This window comes from Cimex lectularius, unplaced genomic scaffold (genome assembly GCF_000648675.2).
Source record: "Cimex lectularius strain Harlan isolate CLEC.00 unplaced genomic scaffold, Clec_2.1 scaffold11, whole genome shotgun sequence".
Classification (NCBI taxonomy): domain Eukaryota; kingdom Metazoa; phylum Arthropoda; class Insecta; order Hemiptera; family Cimicidae; genus Cimex; species Cimex lectularius.
The window spans coordinates 1,738,816-1,758,577 of NW_019392673.1; the positions used below are offsets into that span (position 1 = coordinate 1,738,816).

The window sequence follows — 19,762 nt, forward strand, 5'->3', positions numbered from 1 at the left end:
TCAACACTATACTATCCCAAATAATTACACTTTTTAAATAAGGTTTTGTCTGAGATGAACATGACACTAACTGTTTCATCTTAAACAAGACTTTAGATAAAAATATAATTAATTGAAATAATTAATATGGTCAATTATGACTGCTAAACACATATGGACTATTCTTTTTTTTTTCTTTTATTTCTCCATGACCAAAGTTTCACTAAGCATTTTATATCCCTTAATTTTTTAGTCTTATACATCCAGAAAGTTCAAATAATCCCAACGATTCTTTTCATCTCTTTCATCCGTTGGGCAATAATTTCTTAATCTGTACAAATTTTCAAGGCTTAATTATAATATATATTTAATTCATTTTGGATAACGTTCCCACCCGTGACACATATTTCGCCTCAAATTTTAATTTTTAATTAATTGTAATATATTTTACTTACTCTTATATATAGGTATAATTATTGGAGTTATTCCTATATTTTTTATGACAAATATGGTTATTTTTTGTATGAAATGACGAAAATTTACGTAGGGAACCGATTGCGTTGATTCGTTACAACTAAGCCTTCAAGATTTCATCTCAATAAAATAATTTTATTTAAAAGTGGTTCTATTAAAAAACCTAGAATTGATTAATAGGTTCATTTTTCATAAAAAAATATTTTACAATCTCAGATTTAAACGAAAATAGAGAAAAAAATTAAAAATCTTTAAACACTTCATTCCTTTCCCTTTCTGGATCATGTCAGCGATGCCACCATTGAAGTTTGTAACCTAGAGATTTGCGAGCAATTGGCATTTGGGCCAAAATCGACTGGAAAATCTAGAAAGGTCGTTTACATTTTACCTGGAGAACTTTCACGGAGGAGAAAGAAAACACGAAAATACAATTGAAATAAAACTAGTGTTTTTAGATTTGAGTTCGTGATTGTACCCCTAACATAAACAAGTTGGTGTTTGGTCATGGTTCTTCCGTGTTAAACGGACCAGCTTGTAATTTCGCATTCGTTTTAAACAGCTTAAAAGCCCGTTTTTCGACATTTCAAGGCTTAAAAGTACTTTGTATTCCTGAAGAGGACGAGCAACTTTTAGAACAATGGCAGACTTCATTGATTCCGAGGCCGAGGAGAGCGAGGTACTGAAATTGTATTTCTTTTGAAGAACGGGCTCTTCTTTAAAGTGCTAAAATGATGATAAAACTGCGCAAGTTTGAAATCCGGACCCCTTGAGGGTCTCGTACATGTGAAGATGATGCCCTGAACAATATATCTCAGTACCTTTAATTTGCCTTTTCCAAGATTGATTTTTACACATTGACATTGTTTTCAGGATGAGGAGGAATTAGACACTCGTGAGAAGAAGAAGCTCAAAAGACTGAAAGCGATTGACAGTGATGAGGAAGAAGAAGAAGGTAAATAAAACCGAAAAACTCTACGTCTACTTTCACCAACACCTGAGCCTAAACACTTTCCATTTGTAATGAGATTTCTTCTTGTGGACTATGGGGTGATGAATGAGTAGTTTTTCCCATCATTCTGGTCTGCCTATCCTCGTTTTGATTTGTCAGACGAGGCTTCATGCAACCATCACCGTGTCATTTCTGTTTAGTTGAGTTTTTATCATAAGTTCTTGAAAGGTAAGAGTAGGTTGGTGGAACAGCAAGGTTGAGAGATCAAAATGATAAGAAACAACCAAAATTCAGACTTACTTTTTTTACGATTTTCTTCATAGGGGATTTTATAGTGTGCTAGGGTGTCAATCAATGGTTCTTCACAGATCATGGGTTCAATTTTCACTGCTGTCCTTAGAATTTCAATGATCCTAGTGGTTTCCACTGTTGTAAACTAGTTTTTATTTAAAAATTATGTAAGAGGAGAATTAAGTGATACTTTTGCAATGTGTGATGTGCAGATTGTGATTGCTTTTCGCTATAAAAGGATGAGATTTTTAATAAAAACAATTTGCATCAGGGATTGCGCTGGAGGGCTAGTTTGGTTTGGGATACTGGATAAAGTGGTCACTTGATCACATCATTCCTGGACTGTGGCAAATGTGAGCTTTTCCATAGGTCAATATACCGTGTAAATGGTTTTTACCTGCATCACCTAAAGGCAGCCTTCAGAAAGTAAAAGAAGGAACAGACTGTCTGTTTGGGTCCCTGTTATGTTAAGTATAATATACTCTTATATATATCGGTCATCCCTAGTGTATGACTGTGTGTAAAGTCATAAAAATAAAGTTTCCTTTAAATTAATCAACTAAAGGTGGATCCATCAAACGTGTGAGCCAGTTTTTCAGGGTCACATAAAAGCAACCATGTCTGATAGGAAAACTAACAGGCTGAATGTTGCAGAGTTGAGTACATATTCTGTTATTTCTGTTGTTGACACAGTTGAGCCAATGGCCAATTGACATTGCATCAATGTTTTGTTAAGCTACGTTGTTGCATCTAGACCCACTTTCAGATACACGAATGAAATCTGTACAGTTACAGAGAACAAGTATGAAAATTATGATGTGATTATTATTCTTGTAAAAGACGGGTAAAACTGTCTTAAAGCATCTATACACTGTCAGTTTACTTGAATCCAGGTCAGAAAAAAGATAAACAAGCTAGCTGGTTTTCTACCTACTTTCACCATTTTGTCCTTCACTTGTGCCAATTTTCTTTTCTACATGGGTGGCAGAATACTGCCAACAAAAATTTGTTAGAATTTTTCCTTTTGGTTGCACCTTTTGGTAGACTCCATCCAGTCCTGTAACTATCACCTATATGCTGATGACTCCCAAATATACATATCCTTCCGATCTTCACTCAGCCATTCTCAAGATCCAAAACGACCTAAACTTCATCAACGAATTCACATAAAAATTCCCTAGTCCTTAATCCTCTGCCATAATTATCAGGTCCAGGCAACTCCTCAATTCCCTCCCCAGCATCCCACCTCCCATGCTCAATAACCATCCCATTCCTTCTGCTCCTTGGTTAAAAACCTAGGAGTAGTCTTTGACCTGGCATTCTCACATTTCCCAAATTTCCCGCCATTGCATTGCCTCCCTCAGCCTGTTTGTCGGTCCTGGCTTCTCTTACCTTTCTCCACCCGCATACTCCTTGTATCTTCCCTTATACTTCCCTTCTTCGATTATAGCTGGTTGGCATACGGTGGTCTCGGGTGTCAGGGTTGTATTCCCAACTTTCCTGGCTCTTCCCCTCCTTCCGAGCACAGTAGTTCCTAGGTTGCTTTCTTTTCCAGTCCATCCACACTCGTCGTCCTCCTTACATTATCCAATCCCTCCAATTCAATTCCTCACACTCGTAACACCCGCTCATCCCCAATCGACCTTATCCTTCCGGAACATACCTTCGAAAGATCCTTTCTGATCTGAGCCCCTAAACTCTAGAACTCCCTTCTCCTTTCTATTCATCACGCTGCCTCCTTTTCCTCCTTTAAATCCCACCTGTATAATCACCTCCTCTCCCTCCAAGCAGAGACCTCACGTAAACATTTGTTATTTTTGTTTAATATTTTTGTAAATTTCTCTTCTCGCCTGCCTTACTGGTATACATTGTATCAAGATTTCTATCTTTTTTTACTTTTAATTTCATAGAAGGAACTTCCCTTATTTATATAATGTCTTAAGACAAATAAATACAGGGTGTCCTTGTTAGATGGCCCAGTTGAATTTCTCTTGAACCAATGACACTATGAAAAAAACAAAAAATACTTGTTTAATTTTTTTTTAGTATAGTTTAAAATTATCTTTTTTGTAAAAAAATTCCAGCCCCAGTTCAACGTCAAAATTTCAAATATGACCCTGTACATCCTGACACATTGTTTGAAAGGATTTTTTACGCTGAAAACATTGGTGCAGTTGAATTTCAAATTGACCAAAAAATGACAGTTAGAGCAAAAAGTTTGAAAAAACGCATTTTGCATTCATTTGTTTTGTTATTAATTCCAATAATTTGCTTCTTCACTAAAGTAAATAATAATTGCCTTTATTGTTTATATTCTGTCCTTGTTTGTTAAACTCACATTATGAGATCAAATCTTAATTCCTGGAAGTAAATAAATTTTACACTAGTACCTATTTGTTACATTCAGAATGAACATAAGAACACCTTTTTCCGATCAACTGCGAGTTGATATGTAAAACTGCTTTATTGATAGTTGTGGTATTGCATGTCGTGCAGTCGAGTTGTACTCCCAGAAATTTCCTGATTACCCTAGAGTAAACCAAGAAATGTTAATTCGTGTTTTGCAAATTGAGGAGATAGGAATCTGTTGCTGTTCCGTCACCAAGAAACAGGCAGCATAATTTCATTATGGGAGGTTGAAGACTGTGACAAAGTATAGAAAATGCTTGTCGATCCATCTCCCCTGACTCCTTCCTCTGAGTACTGGTGAAAAGTGGTTAAAAAGATCAAATCTTTGTATCTTTACACAAAGAAGGCAGATCGAACATGAAATGTGATCAATAAATAACAAACAGAATAACTTTTTTTGTTTTACTTTTTGCCATAACTTTGCCATTTTTTGATAATTTAAAATCCAATTGCACCATTGTTCTCAGTGTAGAAAATGCTTTAAAATGATATGTCAGGATGTATAGGGTCGGATTTGAAATTTTGAAATTGAACTAGGTGCCTTGTATAATTTTTCTCCAAAAAAAAAGTAAACATTTGAAACTAGACTAAAAAATATTACAAACATATTTTTTGTTTTTTAATAGTCTCATTGGTTCAAGTGAAATACAGCCTGGCCATCTAAAAAGGATACCCTGTACATATAATTTACCAAGTTAATAGTGTGAATGATACATTGTTTCTCTTCATAAGTAAACAAAATTAACTAATTTTTTTCAGATGATGAAGAAAAGATAAGGGAGGAACTGAAAGACTTAATTGATGACAACCCAACAGAAGAAAGTGAGAGTGAGGGTGAGGATTCAGAAGGGAGTGAGGGAGGTGGGGGTGAAAAGCGGAAAAAACATGAGGACTATGACGATCGGCTTGAAGATGAGGATTACGATTTGCTTGAGGAAAATCTGGGGCATAAAATCGAGCGAAGAGTAAGGGTTTTAGGTTTAAATTAATATTAAGGCTTTAACGTGATGGAAAATTTTAATTTGTAGAAAAGATTCAAACGTCTCAGAAGAATCGAAGATGAAGAATCGGAGGATGAGGGTGGGGAAGATGATGGTGAGGAAAGAGATGCTATTGCCAACGAATTATTTGAAGGTTCTGATCATGTAAGTTGAAATACTAAATATTTTCTATTAATACTGAAAAATTTGATTTAATGATTATTCGGAGATCGTGAGATCTGGTCTGGTGTGACGTAGGTTCTAGAAAAACATTTTCTTTATCGTGCCAACATTTCAATCTTTATTGAGATCATCTTCAGGGCCAGGGATTTATAATTAATTGTTTGAATTTTACAAATACATGTAGAATGTGTAAAAAAAATTATGAATTTATACAATGCTAGAAAATTTTAGATTTAAACAAAGTATTCATACTCACTTAAAGTGTTTGCGTTTGTGTCTGTCGGTTTCACCTACTTCTTTATTACCTTTCATACTAAATTCTTGTTTGATATCTGAAATCAATTCTTTCGTTATATCATTATCCTGTGTTATTTGCAATTTATTTAACATAACTTCTATCAAATTATCTATAATTTTTGGCGTCCATTTTTTCTTTTTCTTCTTGTATAATTTTTGTTTGCGACCAAGTATTTATCGGTGATTTTTGTGTAGAACTTTTTTTATTTTTTCCCATTGTTACTTAATTATTTTATAATCAGCAGTAAATCGTAACACTCTGACTAATTGAATGGCCAGACGCTCTGTTACCAATATTTGTTATGTTAGGGCAGTGGTTCCTAAACTTTTTTGACCCATGGACCCTTTTTATAGTCAAAAATTGCCCACGGACCCCCAAGTGAAAAAGCCACATACATGCATAATATAAAAATTACAAATTTAAAAAAACGTTTTGTTGAAGAAGTATTTTTGAAATTATAAATTATAAATATATATACATTATAATATTAATTACTTTTGTTTAAAATAAAATATAAAAAATTAATGACTTGGATTGGACTTGGACTAAAAAGATGAACGCGATGAGATTCTTTGGTGATGAGGTTCATAACGGCACTGAATCCATGATCTACCAAATAGGAAGACGGGAAAGCAGTCAGCAATGTCTGTACAATAACCCATAATGCAGGATATAAAATTTGGACCTGTTTTTGTAACCAGATTTGTGGTATCCTTGTTCAAACATTGGTTTAAGTTCCTCATTTGTGGATATTTCAATTAGCTGCTCCTGTATTAGTATGGATTCATCGATGTTTGGGATCTGTGTTTGTCCACATGCAAAAGGGTTCAACACCCAGTCGGGAATATCTAAGTGAAGAATGTCTTTGGTTCAGGTCTGTATGAAGAGCCGTTAAGTGTTGACAGTAAGCAAGCAAATCTTCATCTCTAATTTGCAATTTCGAAAGATTTGGAAACAGAGCATTCTCCTCTTCCCAAGTTTTGTTTGTAAAGAAAAAGTCTTGCAATAAACGCAGATATTACACTTTTGGTTTTGATTAAATTTAATTGGTCACCTTCTAGTTTCAAATTAGTTTCATTAAATTTGGCAAATAAATCAGACATATAGGCTATGTCATTTTTTGAGTTAATTAAATTGTGTCGCAAATCAGTGTCTTTGGTTTCCAGGCATTCCAACACTGAATCAAAGAGCGCATAAAATCGATTTAAGCATGCACTTTTAGATAACCAACTTACTTCTGTTTTATATTATATTATTTTATATTAAACCTTGTGCGGACCCCCTTATGTTGTTCAGAGACCCCCAAATCAATTTTAATTTTCCACGGACCCTCTCAATGATACTGGGGACCCCTAGGGGTCCATAGGGACCACTTTGGGAACCACTGGGTTAGGGTAAAATTAAATAAAATAAATTCCACTAATAACCCTTTTTCAAACAAATCTTTGTATAATTAAAAAAATTAATATTAACAAAACATTTTCAATCATATAAGTATAATACATAGCTTCTGTATATATAAAGTCAAATAACTTAATTAATATATGTGGTGATTAATGACCGTTAATCGATATTTATTTAAAAATCGTGAGATGCTGTCTGGTGTGATGTAGGTTTCAGAAAAACATTTTCTTTATCGTGCAAACGTTTCAATCTATTGAGATCATCTTCAGGGCCTGGGATTTACAAACATTGTTTACATATTACAATTACATTTTGGATGTGGAAAAGTGAATTTATACAATGCAAAATATATTTTATATATTCAATCAAAGTATTTCTACTCACTCAAAGTGTTTGTCTTCTGTGTAATTGTGCTATTCTTGCGTGTCGCGTCGAGCGTGTCAGTGAGATTTTGCTATTTTGTGTTTAAATATATTGGATTGTGAAGGGGTGAGGAAGGATGTTGGTATAGAAAAAACATTTTTGTATAAGGCGTTGGCTTCTTTGAAGTGAAAGGAGCCGACGAAGGGAAAAAATGTGTCGGCAATGGTTCGGCCAGATTATCCTTTCAGGAATATGTAGAAAGGGATTAATTAATATAAAAATAACAAAAAAGTTTACTTTTGTTTATATATAAAATAAAAATAAAAAAAGAAACAAATGAATAAGGTACCTCTGGCCAAAAGTCTGAGCTCATAAAATATTATTAGAAAGAATTAGACTATGTAGAAATGTTTTATGTGCAGAAGGTGATGATTGTTTTATATGTTATATTGTATGTTTTGTGTGATGTGATGATCATATATGTATGTTATCGATATTGAATTTGATTAATGATATTGACGTTGGCAGATAAAGAAAATCTTTTTCTAAAACCTATGTCACACCAGACTGCATCTTACAATCTCTAAATAATCATTGACTAACGGTCACTAAACAACACACATATTTGATTTAAGTTTAATCTTTCTGTTGTCTTTCTTTTTATATTATTCAAAATTGTTTTTTTTTGCTGCATTACAGGAAATTGAGGAAAGAGTGAGTACTAAATTGAATTGAATGCTCACATGGGATTAAATTGCTTGCTTAAATAAATATAGACATTGTTAAAATACTTTAAATGTTTTAGGATGATGACCGTGCCTCGTCAAGAGGTGCTGCTCAAGACCACTATGGTGATGAGGAGGATGAAGGAGAATATTCAGATGCAGACGACTTTATCGTGGATGACGAAGGCAGGCCCATTGCTGACAAAAGAAAAAAACGAAAACCAATATTCACAGATGCGTAAGTCAGAAATGTATCTTTATAATTTCTTGAGAATATTGTGAGAACTATTTTTTGAGTTCGCATGCTCAAAAAGTTTCAACTTTTTAAGTGGTAATTTCACCAAATATTCTACATTCTTTTGAGCACTCCACAAATATTTTTCTGTAGTAAAGGTGAAAATGCCAGTACTGTGATGTTTGTTTAAGGATGATCATGCTATTATATTATTGTTATTTTATTTATTTTTTTAACAATTTATTATTTTAGGGCTTTACAAGAGGCTCAAGATATTTTTGGTGTAGACTTCGATTATGAATATTTTGAGAAGTATGGTGAGGATGAATATGATGAAGATGAGGAGGATGAAGATGAATATGTTGATGAAGAAAGAGTTGAAGATTCTGGAAGGAGGTAACTGACATATACTGTTTTATCGTTGTACATACTATAACATACTGTTTTTATTTAACAGACGAAAACAAAAAAAAGCAGCTAGGAAAAAGACAACTAAAAAGTCTATATTTGAAATTTATGAGCCTAGCGAGTTGAAGAGGGGTCATTTCACAGACTTTGATAACACAGTGAGAAATACCGACATTCCTGAGAGAATGCAACTTCGAGAAGTCCCGGTCACTCCTGTTCCAGAAGGCTCGGACGAACTGGACGAAGAGGCCGAATGGATTTATAAACAGGCGTTCTGCAAACCAACAACTTCAAACCAAGTAAGCGTTAAAAGTTTGAAATGCTTAATGTTTATGACTAAATAATTCCTTTAATCAGGAATGGGGCTCAACAGTAGACACACAAGGAGGGCCGAAAAAAGACCCCCAGACAATTGGGAAAATAAAGAAAGCTTTAGATTTCATGCGTAACCAAAATTTTGAAGTTCCTTTTATTGCATTCTACAGGAAAGAATATGTCTTTCCAGAACTGAACATCCATGATCTCTGGAGAGTTTTTAAATACGATGCTAAGGTATTTTTTTTATAAGTATGTCATCACACTTGCTAATAAATTTTCAAAGACACAATATTTAAAAGAAATTGTTTTTAAATAGATTTATAATAAGCTCTATTATTTGTCTAGTGGTGCAGAATGAGATCGAGAAAATTAAATTTACTTAGTCTTATGGAGAAAGTTAGAGAGCATCAATCTGAAGTGTTGATGAAAGACATTAATGCCCAAATCCCAGATCATGTCAGGGTGATTACTGACGAAGATATCGACAGGTTTGTTTTAAAATATGACTTTGTATTGTTATTTTTGTTTAATTCATTTGCCCCCAAAGGTTGAAGGCTGTCCAGACACCGGAAGAACTAAAAGACGTACATGCACAATTTCTTATGTATTACGCTGATGACATCAAGGTCATGTTAGAAAAGAAGAGAGCTCAAGAGAGAGAAGCTGCTCGAGCAAAAGCCAAACAGATACAAGTGAGTCAAAATACCAATTTTTGTTCATAGTCCCAAATTCAAATTTGAATACAAATTGAAATGTAATTGTTTATTTTTCAGATAGATGAAAATGGAGAAAAAATTGAAAATGAAGATGCTGTTGCCGAAGAAGAACCACTTCCTGCCGAGCCGATAAAACACAGTATACACTCCGGACCTTACGCCATTTGTCGAAGAGCTAAAATTGGTAAGTTTTAAAATGTTTCTTTAAAAGGGTCTTAAGTGTAATACATAATATCTAAATTTCAGGTGGTATGGCCAAGAGGTTTGGTCTGAAGCCGGAAGAATTCGGCGAGAACCTACGAGATAACTACCAGAGACATGACGTCGAGCAAGAGCCAGAGTTGCCGCTCGTGGTTGCAAAGGAGTACACATCTGCCAAGTTCTCCACTCCTGAAGATGTGCTGAAGGCAGCTAAATTCATGGTCGCCACACAGCTAAGTCGAGACCCACTTGTTAGGAGCTGCATGAGAACTACATTCTTTGAGAGGGCGACCATTAACGTTAAGCCAACCAAAAAAGGCAGCAAGGAAATAGACGAAAACCATCCTTGCTACAGGTATTTCATAAAACAATAAAATCCCCTTTTAAAAATTTTGTATTTATAAAATATTTTCAGCTTGAAATACATCAAAGGGAAACCAGTAAGAGATTTGACCGGTGATCAGTACTTAAAGTTACATCTAGCCCACCAAGACAAGCTCATCAACTTGACGATTAGTGATCATATTGACGGACATTCTACGACTTCTTACATTGAAGAATTGAAACAACTATATTACAGGGTATTGTGTTTTCTAATTATTTTCCTTTATGCAAATTTAAAAAAAATGATTCACAGGATGAATTTATGCAACATGTCCAAGAGTGGAATAATATCCGGACTGAATGTGTTGAGGTTGCTATGAAAAAAATGTTGATACCAGAGTTGATCAAAGATCTCCATGCAAAACTCTTGGAAGAAGCAAAGGAGTTTGTGCTTAGGTCCTGTGCTGGAAAACTTTACAATTGGCTTAAAGTAAGGTTTTAACAAAATATATTCATTTTATACTTCAGAAATTACTTAAACTGTGAAAAACTGTGGTTACAGTAAAACCTCCATTATCCAGACCCCAGGTCATACATAAACTATATATACATGTATAGATTTTGCAACAAGCCACTTCTGATTCAAAGGACACAATCTTTTGTCTTGTTCCTATGAGACTCCCACTGGTCTGTTTAATTGAACATTTACACCAAACCCTTCCCCAATTACGGGCATCGTTCCAGAACGATGCACTTCTAGAAAAACCCCGCTTTCAAAGCTTGTAGGGTGGGAACATTTTTAGAATCAAATCGGGGTCACAGGCCTTCAGTATTGCTATTCGCTTTGTCAACGGTGAAGACCGTTTTTTGATTTCACCTTGTGGAAATTTTTTATTATTTTTGGTTTAAAAAAAATTTAATCAACTTTTTTTCGGACAGTAATACACAGACTAAAAACATTTTCACTCAACCTGAAAACTATAACAAAGAATTGCAATAAAAAAGAATACAAAACAAACACCATCCAGAAACTTCTAAAACACACACACACAGATGGACAACATTCACATACACAAGAAAAGAAACATACAGATTAACGAATTTTTTCAACAAACCTCGGGCCAAAAACGGCACTAAGGATCACCAATAACAGGTAAACTGCTTAAAGGAAACATAGACATAACTGACCCACTAGACAATAATGGTGTTTATAGAATCACATGTTAATGCGGAGACAAATAATAAATCAGACAGGCTGAAAGGAAATTAAGAGATCAATTTAAAGAACATCTCAGACAGACAACAAAGGGAAATAAAATTACGCTGCACTCTTAATACATCACAACCACAAACCAAACACAATAGAAACAAACATGACTTTAATACACAACGGATAAAAAGGACGAAAACTCAACGTACGGAGAATCTTGAGATATACAAACAAATAATACTTAAATACAGGAAACATATAAATGTATGAACAAACATTCACTCACTACGTCACACCATAAAACACTACATAACAAAAAATGAACTCATTCAGAAGAATACAACATCAAAACCGACACAAGAAACAGACAAAAACAAACAACGCACAGATAATAACTGACGACGGAAATAATCGTCATTACAGCTGACCACCAATGATATAAACCCTACTCAAAGTGTCAGACAGTTCCTCACTGAAGATGGCGCAATGCCGAAACGTGTTTGAATAATTCAAAAACACATGAGTGGAGACACACCTAGTGACTCTATTAATTAACACATTAAAACAAATGCCATTATCCAGGGGTTTTTGATTTTTAGTGGACTTTCCTCCCTGTCATTACCATGGATAATGAAGGCTTTTTACTGTATTTGGTATTAAAATATTCAGATTTTATAATAAAAATAAATTACAATTAATTAAGGTTTTTAGTTGAAATAAAAAAGTCCTCCTTTTTGCCATTTTTCAAATGTCGTGTAATCGGATTGGATTCTCGACGACAAATGAAATGGCCTCGGAGAGCTTTAGTGAAGTGTACTTCATTTAATTCATTAAATTCACTAATTCCTTGGTCCGCTTGACCAATTAATATATTACAATTAATTAAGGTTTTTAGTTGAAATAAAAAATGAGGGAAAACTCAAAAGGTGGAGTTGAGATAGGAAGTTGGTGTCCGAGTGGATCGAGGTCACAATAGCTCAAGTGGTAGGGCAGCGGCGTATCTAGCCGAAGATTGTGGGTTCGAATCACGCTTGTGCCATTGACTTTTTTATCTCAACTAAAAACCTTAATTAATTGTAATATATTAATTGGTCAAGCGGACCACGAAAATAGTGGAATTAAATAGTAATAAAGAAGTAAATTTATTGAACTTTATACATTTTCATTTTTACATTTAAATGTACAAAAGACAATGGGCATTAGTCCGTCTGCCAGTATTCAGGTTTTATGTTTTGTAAAATTTATATTTATTATTTATTTTAGATTGCTCCCTATTCAGTTGATTTTGGTGATGATGACGATGAGGATTGGGATACAAGTAAAGGGATTAGAGTGATGGCGATTGCTTTTGTCCCAGATCTCAGTCAAGCTTCATTTGCTTGCTTGATAGCTCCAGATGGTGAATGCACCGACTATTTGCGTTTGCCTCATTTACTGAAGAAAAAGAACTCTTTTCGCGAGGACGAGAGGCTGGTAAAAGAGCACGATTTGAAAGCTTTAAGGAATTTCATCTCAAGCAAGCGCCCCCATGCAATAGTCATTGGAGGCGAGTCGAGGGACGCTCTCATGGTGGCAGCCGACTGCAAGGATATAATCGGCAATCTCGTCGAAGACGACCAGTTTCCTTTGATCCCAGTTGAAATTATGGATAATGAGCTGGCAAAGATCTATGCAAACTCTCTAAAAGGGGAAAGCGACTTTAGGGACTATCCTCTATTGCTTCGTCAGGCAATATCACTCGGAAGGAGGCTTCAAGACCCTCTTGTAGAATTCTCACAGCTTTGCACAGCAGATGATGAAATCTTGTGCCTACGATTTCACCCTTTGCAAGAGCAAATTTCCAGGGATGAACTTTTAGAAACAATAACATTGGAGTTTGTGAATCGAACAAATGAAGTCGGTGTGGATATTAATGAAGTTGTTTCCACTCCTTACTGTGGAAATTTAGTTCAATTTATTTGTGGTCTGGGGCCCAGGAAAGGAGCGACTCTAATCAAGATATTGAAACAGACCAATCAAAGATTAGAGAACAGAACCCAGCTAGTTACAATTTGCCACATGGGCCCGAAAGTTTTTATAAATTGCGCTGGTTTTATTAAAATTGATACAAATGCTTTAGGCGACAGCACAGAAGCTTATGTCGAAGTTTTAGACGGGTCCCGGGTCCATCCAGAAACATATGAATGGGCACGGAAAATGGCAGTGGATGCTCTTGAGTACGACGACGAGGATGCCAACCCAGCCGGTGCTTTAGAAGAAATTTTAGAAAAGCCTGAAAAGTTGAAAGATCTTGATTTAGACGCTTTTGCTGAAGAATTAGAAAGACAGAGTTTCGGCAATAAAAGTATTACTCTGTACGATATTAGGTCTGAGCTCAACCATAGGTACAAAGATTTAAGGGCACCTTACAAATCACCTAGCCCAGAATTATTATTTGGCATGTTAACTAAAGAAACACCAGAAACTTTTTACATAGGAAAATTAGTTACGGCAACAGTTACTGGTATCTCTCAGCGTAAACCGACTAAGGAACAGTTGGATCGTGCCCAGCCTGTGAAGGATGACGAAACCGGCCTTTGGCAGTGTCCATTTTGTTTACAAAATCATTTCCCCGAACTGTCTGAGGTGTGGAGTCATTTTGACACTGGTCCTTGCACCGGTCAAGCTAAAGGTGTCAGGGTCCGGCTAGACAATGGAGTCACAGGATATATTCATATTAAAAATCTTTCTGATAAACACGTAACCGACCCCACACAGAGGGTCACCAAAGGGCAGCTGATACACTGTCGTATTATCAAAGTCGACGTTGAAAGATTTTCCATAGAAGCGTCATGCAAAAGTTCTGTTTTGGCTGACAAAAATCATGAATGGAGACCACAGAAAGATCCATTTTATGACTTGGAAGCCGAGGCAAAAGACATGGAAGCCGAGGACAACCAAAAAAAGAACAAACAGAAGCTCACGTACATAAGGAGGGTTATAGTCCATCCTTCATTTCATAATATTTCCTATGTTGAAGCCGAGAAACTTATGGCCACAATGGAACAAGGTGAGGTTATCGTTCGGCCCTCAAGTAAAGGTGCAGACCATCTTACAGTCACGTGGAAGGTGGCTGACAACATTTATCAACATATTGATGTAAGAGAAGAAGGAAAAGAGAATGCATTTTCTCTAGGGCAGTCTCTCTGGATTGGCAATGAAGAGTTTGAAGATTTAGATGAAATAATAGCAAGACATGTAAATCCAATGGCTTCCTGTGTTAGGGACATATTTAATTTTAAATACTATAAAGACACAGAAGGCGGCTTGAGGGACAAAGCTGAGGCCTATTTGAAGGAAGAAAAACGAAAAAACCCAACGAAGATCCATTACATTATATCTGTAGCGAAGGTATGTTATGACAATAGTATGCATTAGAATTTTAAGTTAAAAAAAAATTATTTATTATTTTTGTATTGAAAGCTCAGTTTATTTTTTTCCTCACAAGGGAGCATTCTTGGTCTAACTTGCCAGTACATCCCAACACCATCCTTAAGGTGGCCATTCACGACCGCTCCTAGCAGTCTACATGGAGCAACACTGTTCCAAAAACCACGTCAGTGGCAAAACTGAACTGGCCTGCTGGGCTGTGTCGAATATTCGACCAGTCCAAACTCCCATCGCGCCACTCCAAAAATCTATTGGGCTACGATGGCATGGCGTGTGTGTGAATGGGTATACATAACGGGTGTGAACAGTGGAATATTGGAGCACTGGCTTGGTCATGAATGGGAAAACCCGCGTTTTTTTTTTTTTTTTTTTTTCGTTTTTTTTTTTTTTTGCGCAGTCTCCGATTTTCTGTCACTGAGCGAACATCTCCGTCGTACATTCTCAAAAGTCAAAAATGTTTATTCTTTATTGGCAATGACATCCAATAGAGATTTTATTGTTGAGGTGATTGAATTGTATGAAAGTGTTTATGGAAAGTGGTGGACAATGATTACCACGATAGAAATAAAAGAAATTTGGTCGACGTTTTCAAAACAAAGGATACAAATGCAACAAGAGATGCGGTATTGATAACCCCTAACGCTGAGCAGAAATCATAGTAGAGAACTTAAGTTCTTCGTAGTTCAACCCTGTAGCTAGAAATCGTAATGTGGCTGCCAATCTTTCATGTAGAGAGATGATTTCTCTCATGACTGTCTTTTGTTTTCTAATCAAGGGGGTAACAAGCTGGAGTAAATATAAATAAGGCGTTAATAATTTTTTTTTTGTAAGGTTTTGGTTGAAATGAAAAAATAATGTCATGAGGGGATTCGAATCCACGACATTCAGCTAAATACGCCACTACTCTAACCACTTGAGCGATCGTGACTTCGATAGTTCGATCCACTCGGACACCAACTTATTTATCTTAATCAATCTCAACCTACAACCTTTCAAATTTTCTCTCTTTTTGCTATTTTTTGGTGTCCGAGAGGATCGAAGTCCACGATAGCTCAAGTGGTAGAGCAGCAGCGTATTTATCCGAAGGTCATGGATTCAGATCCTGCTCGTGGCACTTACTTTTTCATTTCAACCAAAACCTTACAAAAAAAAGATTAATTAATTGAAAGAAGTAATTTGGTCAATAGAACACTGAATATAATGAATAAATAAGACGTTTCATCCATCCTTAAATAGTACCTCCAATCAGCAGGTTCAAGGGAAAGATCTTTCATCAAATTGATATGGGTATTACGGCTTCTGTTCAGGAGCCACTTCTTACACCATTTCCTCTTCGATTTTTCCTTTTAATATATAAATAAACAGAACCTTAGCAAGAGAAGAGATCGTCATCCATTTTGAGAAGGTAATTCACTAGATGACATTCGGAGCGACTGGCTGTGGAGCGGTCGTAAATGCCCCCTCAAATTTCAGTCCCTCCAAATGGAGCTATACAGCTTGGTGCGGTTCCATTTGGAGCGATCGTGAATGGTCACCTTTACAACCAACTACCTATGGTACTGCAATTTTATCACCAACTCCAATCCTACCCAAACCTCCTCTAGTATCCAAACACATCTTGAACTCATTGAAGAATGATGTAAAATGTGGAAATGAAATTGAAAGAGGACAAATGCACCCAAATTACATTCATGCATGTACAAACAGCCTTGCCCATACATTATCAGTAAAAAACTGAAAAGGAAAATACTTTGGGCTATACTTAGACCTTATACTGACATGGAATCCTCACCCATGACGCAAGTGATAACTGGACAACTACGAAGACGTATAAGACTGAAATCAGACATGATAGTGAAGAACAAACTGTCAAAACAAAACATTTATTTGACCTATTTAGTCATACGGAGCGGAACTTGGAAAGCCATTTAACATCCAACAAGCATTCCAGTCAAAAGTCATCAAAAGAATTCTCCAAACTTATTATCTCCAACTTGACTAACACTCCCTTCTTCAAAAAATTGATCCTTTCCTGCTTCGTCGTGTTTCATTCCAATCTTTCAACCCGTCCTAACCCTACAATTCAAGCCCCCTCCATTTCTTCTTATCCCAAGAACCCTGCATATCGCCTCGAACACAACACATTGGCCTTGAGACCTCCTCGCCTAATAACAAACTAAGTGCCATTTTATTGCCTGGCTTATCATAACACGTCTTATGGGTGCAGGACTGGTAATATTAGTGTTTTGCCTGGGATTTTCAGAACCATTTGTAATGTGTATATCAGGATAGAATAAATATTAGTTTTTTTCCATCATGCGTCCAAACTGGCGGGCACAAGCGCAATTCAGTTTTGATGTTTCATTATTCTTCAAACCTAAACTATCAGTTGACAGTTCCATCATGTTTTTAGACCAGGTTTTGGACCATCAAAACAGTCCGAGAATTTTACTAGGGACTGGTGCTTTTGCTCTTGAATCTTACTCTTACAAGGGACCGTACTTAAATGTGAAATAAAATACAAATATGTATTTATTTTTTTGAACAAATACCCTTGTAAAAATGTAAAATAAAAGTATTTAGTTACTCATAAAAAATAATAGATTCTATGCACAAATGTACATTAAGAAAAAGTCCGATGTTTCCCGCTTAAACTGTAGGAGTATGAGATTGAAAATAGCTCCAAGATTCCATCAGAGTTGATGTGTTCAACAATCAATCAGGCATGCACAGTCATAAACCGCAGATTAGTTGGCAATTGTTTTTTGATTGGCTAATGGAAAAAACCTATTATATAAAAAAAATAAAAATTTCTCTAGCTACATACTGTTTTTCTTAGGAATTTGATCTTTAATTTTTAACTTGTAGAAATTTGTCTATCAGAATAAGTTAATAAATTTCCTTTTAAATTTTAAACAAACAATTAAAACTTATAAATTTAAATAAACAGAAATTTCCTACAAAGCGTTTGCCAGACCATTTAGAACAAGGGTGGATATGTACTCACTATTTCTAGTCAATTCGCAGTGGACCGAAGCACTCTATTTTATGGAATACAACACTTTTGAGGATCGCACACTTCTCTTGTCTCTCATCTACATGGAATCTTGTTCACTTATCCGACTCGACTGTCTCTTCCCTATTCTCTTTTATTTTTTTTTACTCTAAGCCTAATCAAGGCATCTAAATCAGAACATTGTCACTTCGAAATGAATTGAAATGTCACTTATATATATTTAAACTTAAATGCATATTTTTGTTTTTTGACTGTATTGGATTTTTTTTCCAGAATTATCCGGGTAAATTTTTACTGTCATATTTGCCACGAGAGAGGTGTAAGCATGAATATATCACAGTGACACCAAATGGGTTCAGGTTCAGGAGCCAAGTATTCGACTCGGTTAACTCACTTTTCAGGTGGTTCAAAGAACATTTCCAGGATCCAGTGCCAGGCACACCAAGCACACCACGGTCCAATGCTTCCATCCGTACTTCATTTTCAAATACACCAGGCAACATAAATATGGGTGATTATTTTTGACTTATTCTTCTAAATATATTGTTATATTTTTAATTAACCGTGATTGATTTATATAGGTATGAATGCTGAAGCGATTCAAAGAGTTGCTCAAAATATGCCGAGCCACATGCTCCACAGTCTTTCACAAGTTGCAAGCCATACGCCTTATGCTCACACCCCTGCTGCGTACTCAATCCACCAATACCCAACGACAGTATGCGAAAAATTATTAAATGTTTTTAGATGCAATATTATTTTTATCTGTGTTATTAGCCGTACACGCCGTCTGGCCAGACGCCTTTTATGACACCGTACACGACCCCAAGATACGGGCAAATGACTCCTGGCCACCATAGTACAATATCGAGTCATTCGTTGGCAAGCCCACAATCGACGTCGAGTTCAAATCAGGTACAGTCCCAGGGCGTTTTTCTGCATCCTGGCTCCGTAACACCCTCGTACAGGACGCCATCGCAAAACATACCGAACAACTACCAAAGGGGACAACCACAACTTGGAGCGGACGATTGGAGGAAAGCTGCTCAAGAATGGATTCAGCAAAAACGGGGAGAAAATACGCCGACCAACCGTACTCCCAGGATGGACAATAGGGGCCCTTCTAGACAAGGGTAATTTTCTTATGATTGAAACAAATTTACTGGTTAAATTATTTGAACTTATGGCTATTATAACCATTTTTTTTTTTCATGTAAAAGTTATATAGGATTATTTACTTAATTTTTACAGAATGAGTAGAGATGATAAAAGGACTACACCACGTTACAATGACACAGATTCTCCTAGGCACATGAACTCTCCTAGGTTTCACCAAAATCCTTGGGGAAAACATGCCATGCAGAATCAAGGTAATGTCTTCTTCAAATCTGTCTTCTTTTTTTCTTTCTTTTTTTTTTCTTTTTTTTTAATTTTACACTGTTTTTAGGCGGTTATGAAGATAGATATGAACGGACTGGGAAATCTCCTAGGCTGCCTCCAAGTCATGGAAAGTATGATCCATTCGATCTTGGCACTAAATCGCCGCGATTTCCTTCCGGCACGCCAAGATCCGGTCGATCTACCCCAAGGACGATAAACAGTCCTCATTCCATGTCACTGGGAGATTCAACTCCTCTTTACGATGAGAACTGACTTTAATTTATCAATATTTTTTAATTTACTTCCTTTTAGATGTTTATAAGAGAGTAATAAAATTATATATATTTTTCTTTCTTAGACGCTTGAGGTTATCTCTATTTAATATTAAAAATATATATATTTATATATATAAGTTTATTTTTTATCATTTATATATTTTACTTTGTTGTTTTCCCTCTCGCAATATTATT

At 35.7% G+C, this 19,762-nt stretch overlaps 1 protein-coding gene across 2 annotated transcripts; it reads left to right on the forward strand.

Annotated features, from left to right (window-relative positions):
- Positions 1–748: 748 nt before the first annotated feature.
- Positions 749–19,667, forward strand: LOC106668316 (transcription elongation factor SPT6). Of its 2 annotated transcripts, XM_014396957.2 has the most exons (21): positions 749–825; positions 909–1,129; positions 1,324–1,405; positions 4,862–5,067; positions 5,131–5,247; positions 8,136–8,293; positions 8,543–8,686; positions 8,748–8,997; positions 9,056–9,250; positions 9,362–9,504; positions 9,564–9,708; positions 9,790–9,916; positions 9,979–10,288; positions 10,349–10,514; positions 10,571–10,747; positions 12,731–14,857; positions 18,186–18,423; positions 18,494–18,630; positions 18,690–19,045; positions 19,164–19,282; positions 19,360–19,667. In XM_014396957.2, exons 2-21 carry the CDS (start codon positions 1,091–1,093, stop codon positions 19,563–19,565), a joined length of 5,442 nt encoding a protein of 1,813 aa, XP_014252443.1. In that variant the 5' UTR covers positions 749–825; positions 909–1,090; the 3' UTR covers positions 19,566–19,667. The 2 variants fall into 2 exon arrangements, with proteins under 2 accessions (XP_014252443.1, XP_014252442.1); XM_014396956.2 differs by having other exon boundaries at positions 755–1,129.
- Positions 19,668–19,762: the final 95 nt, after the last annotated feature.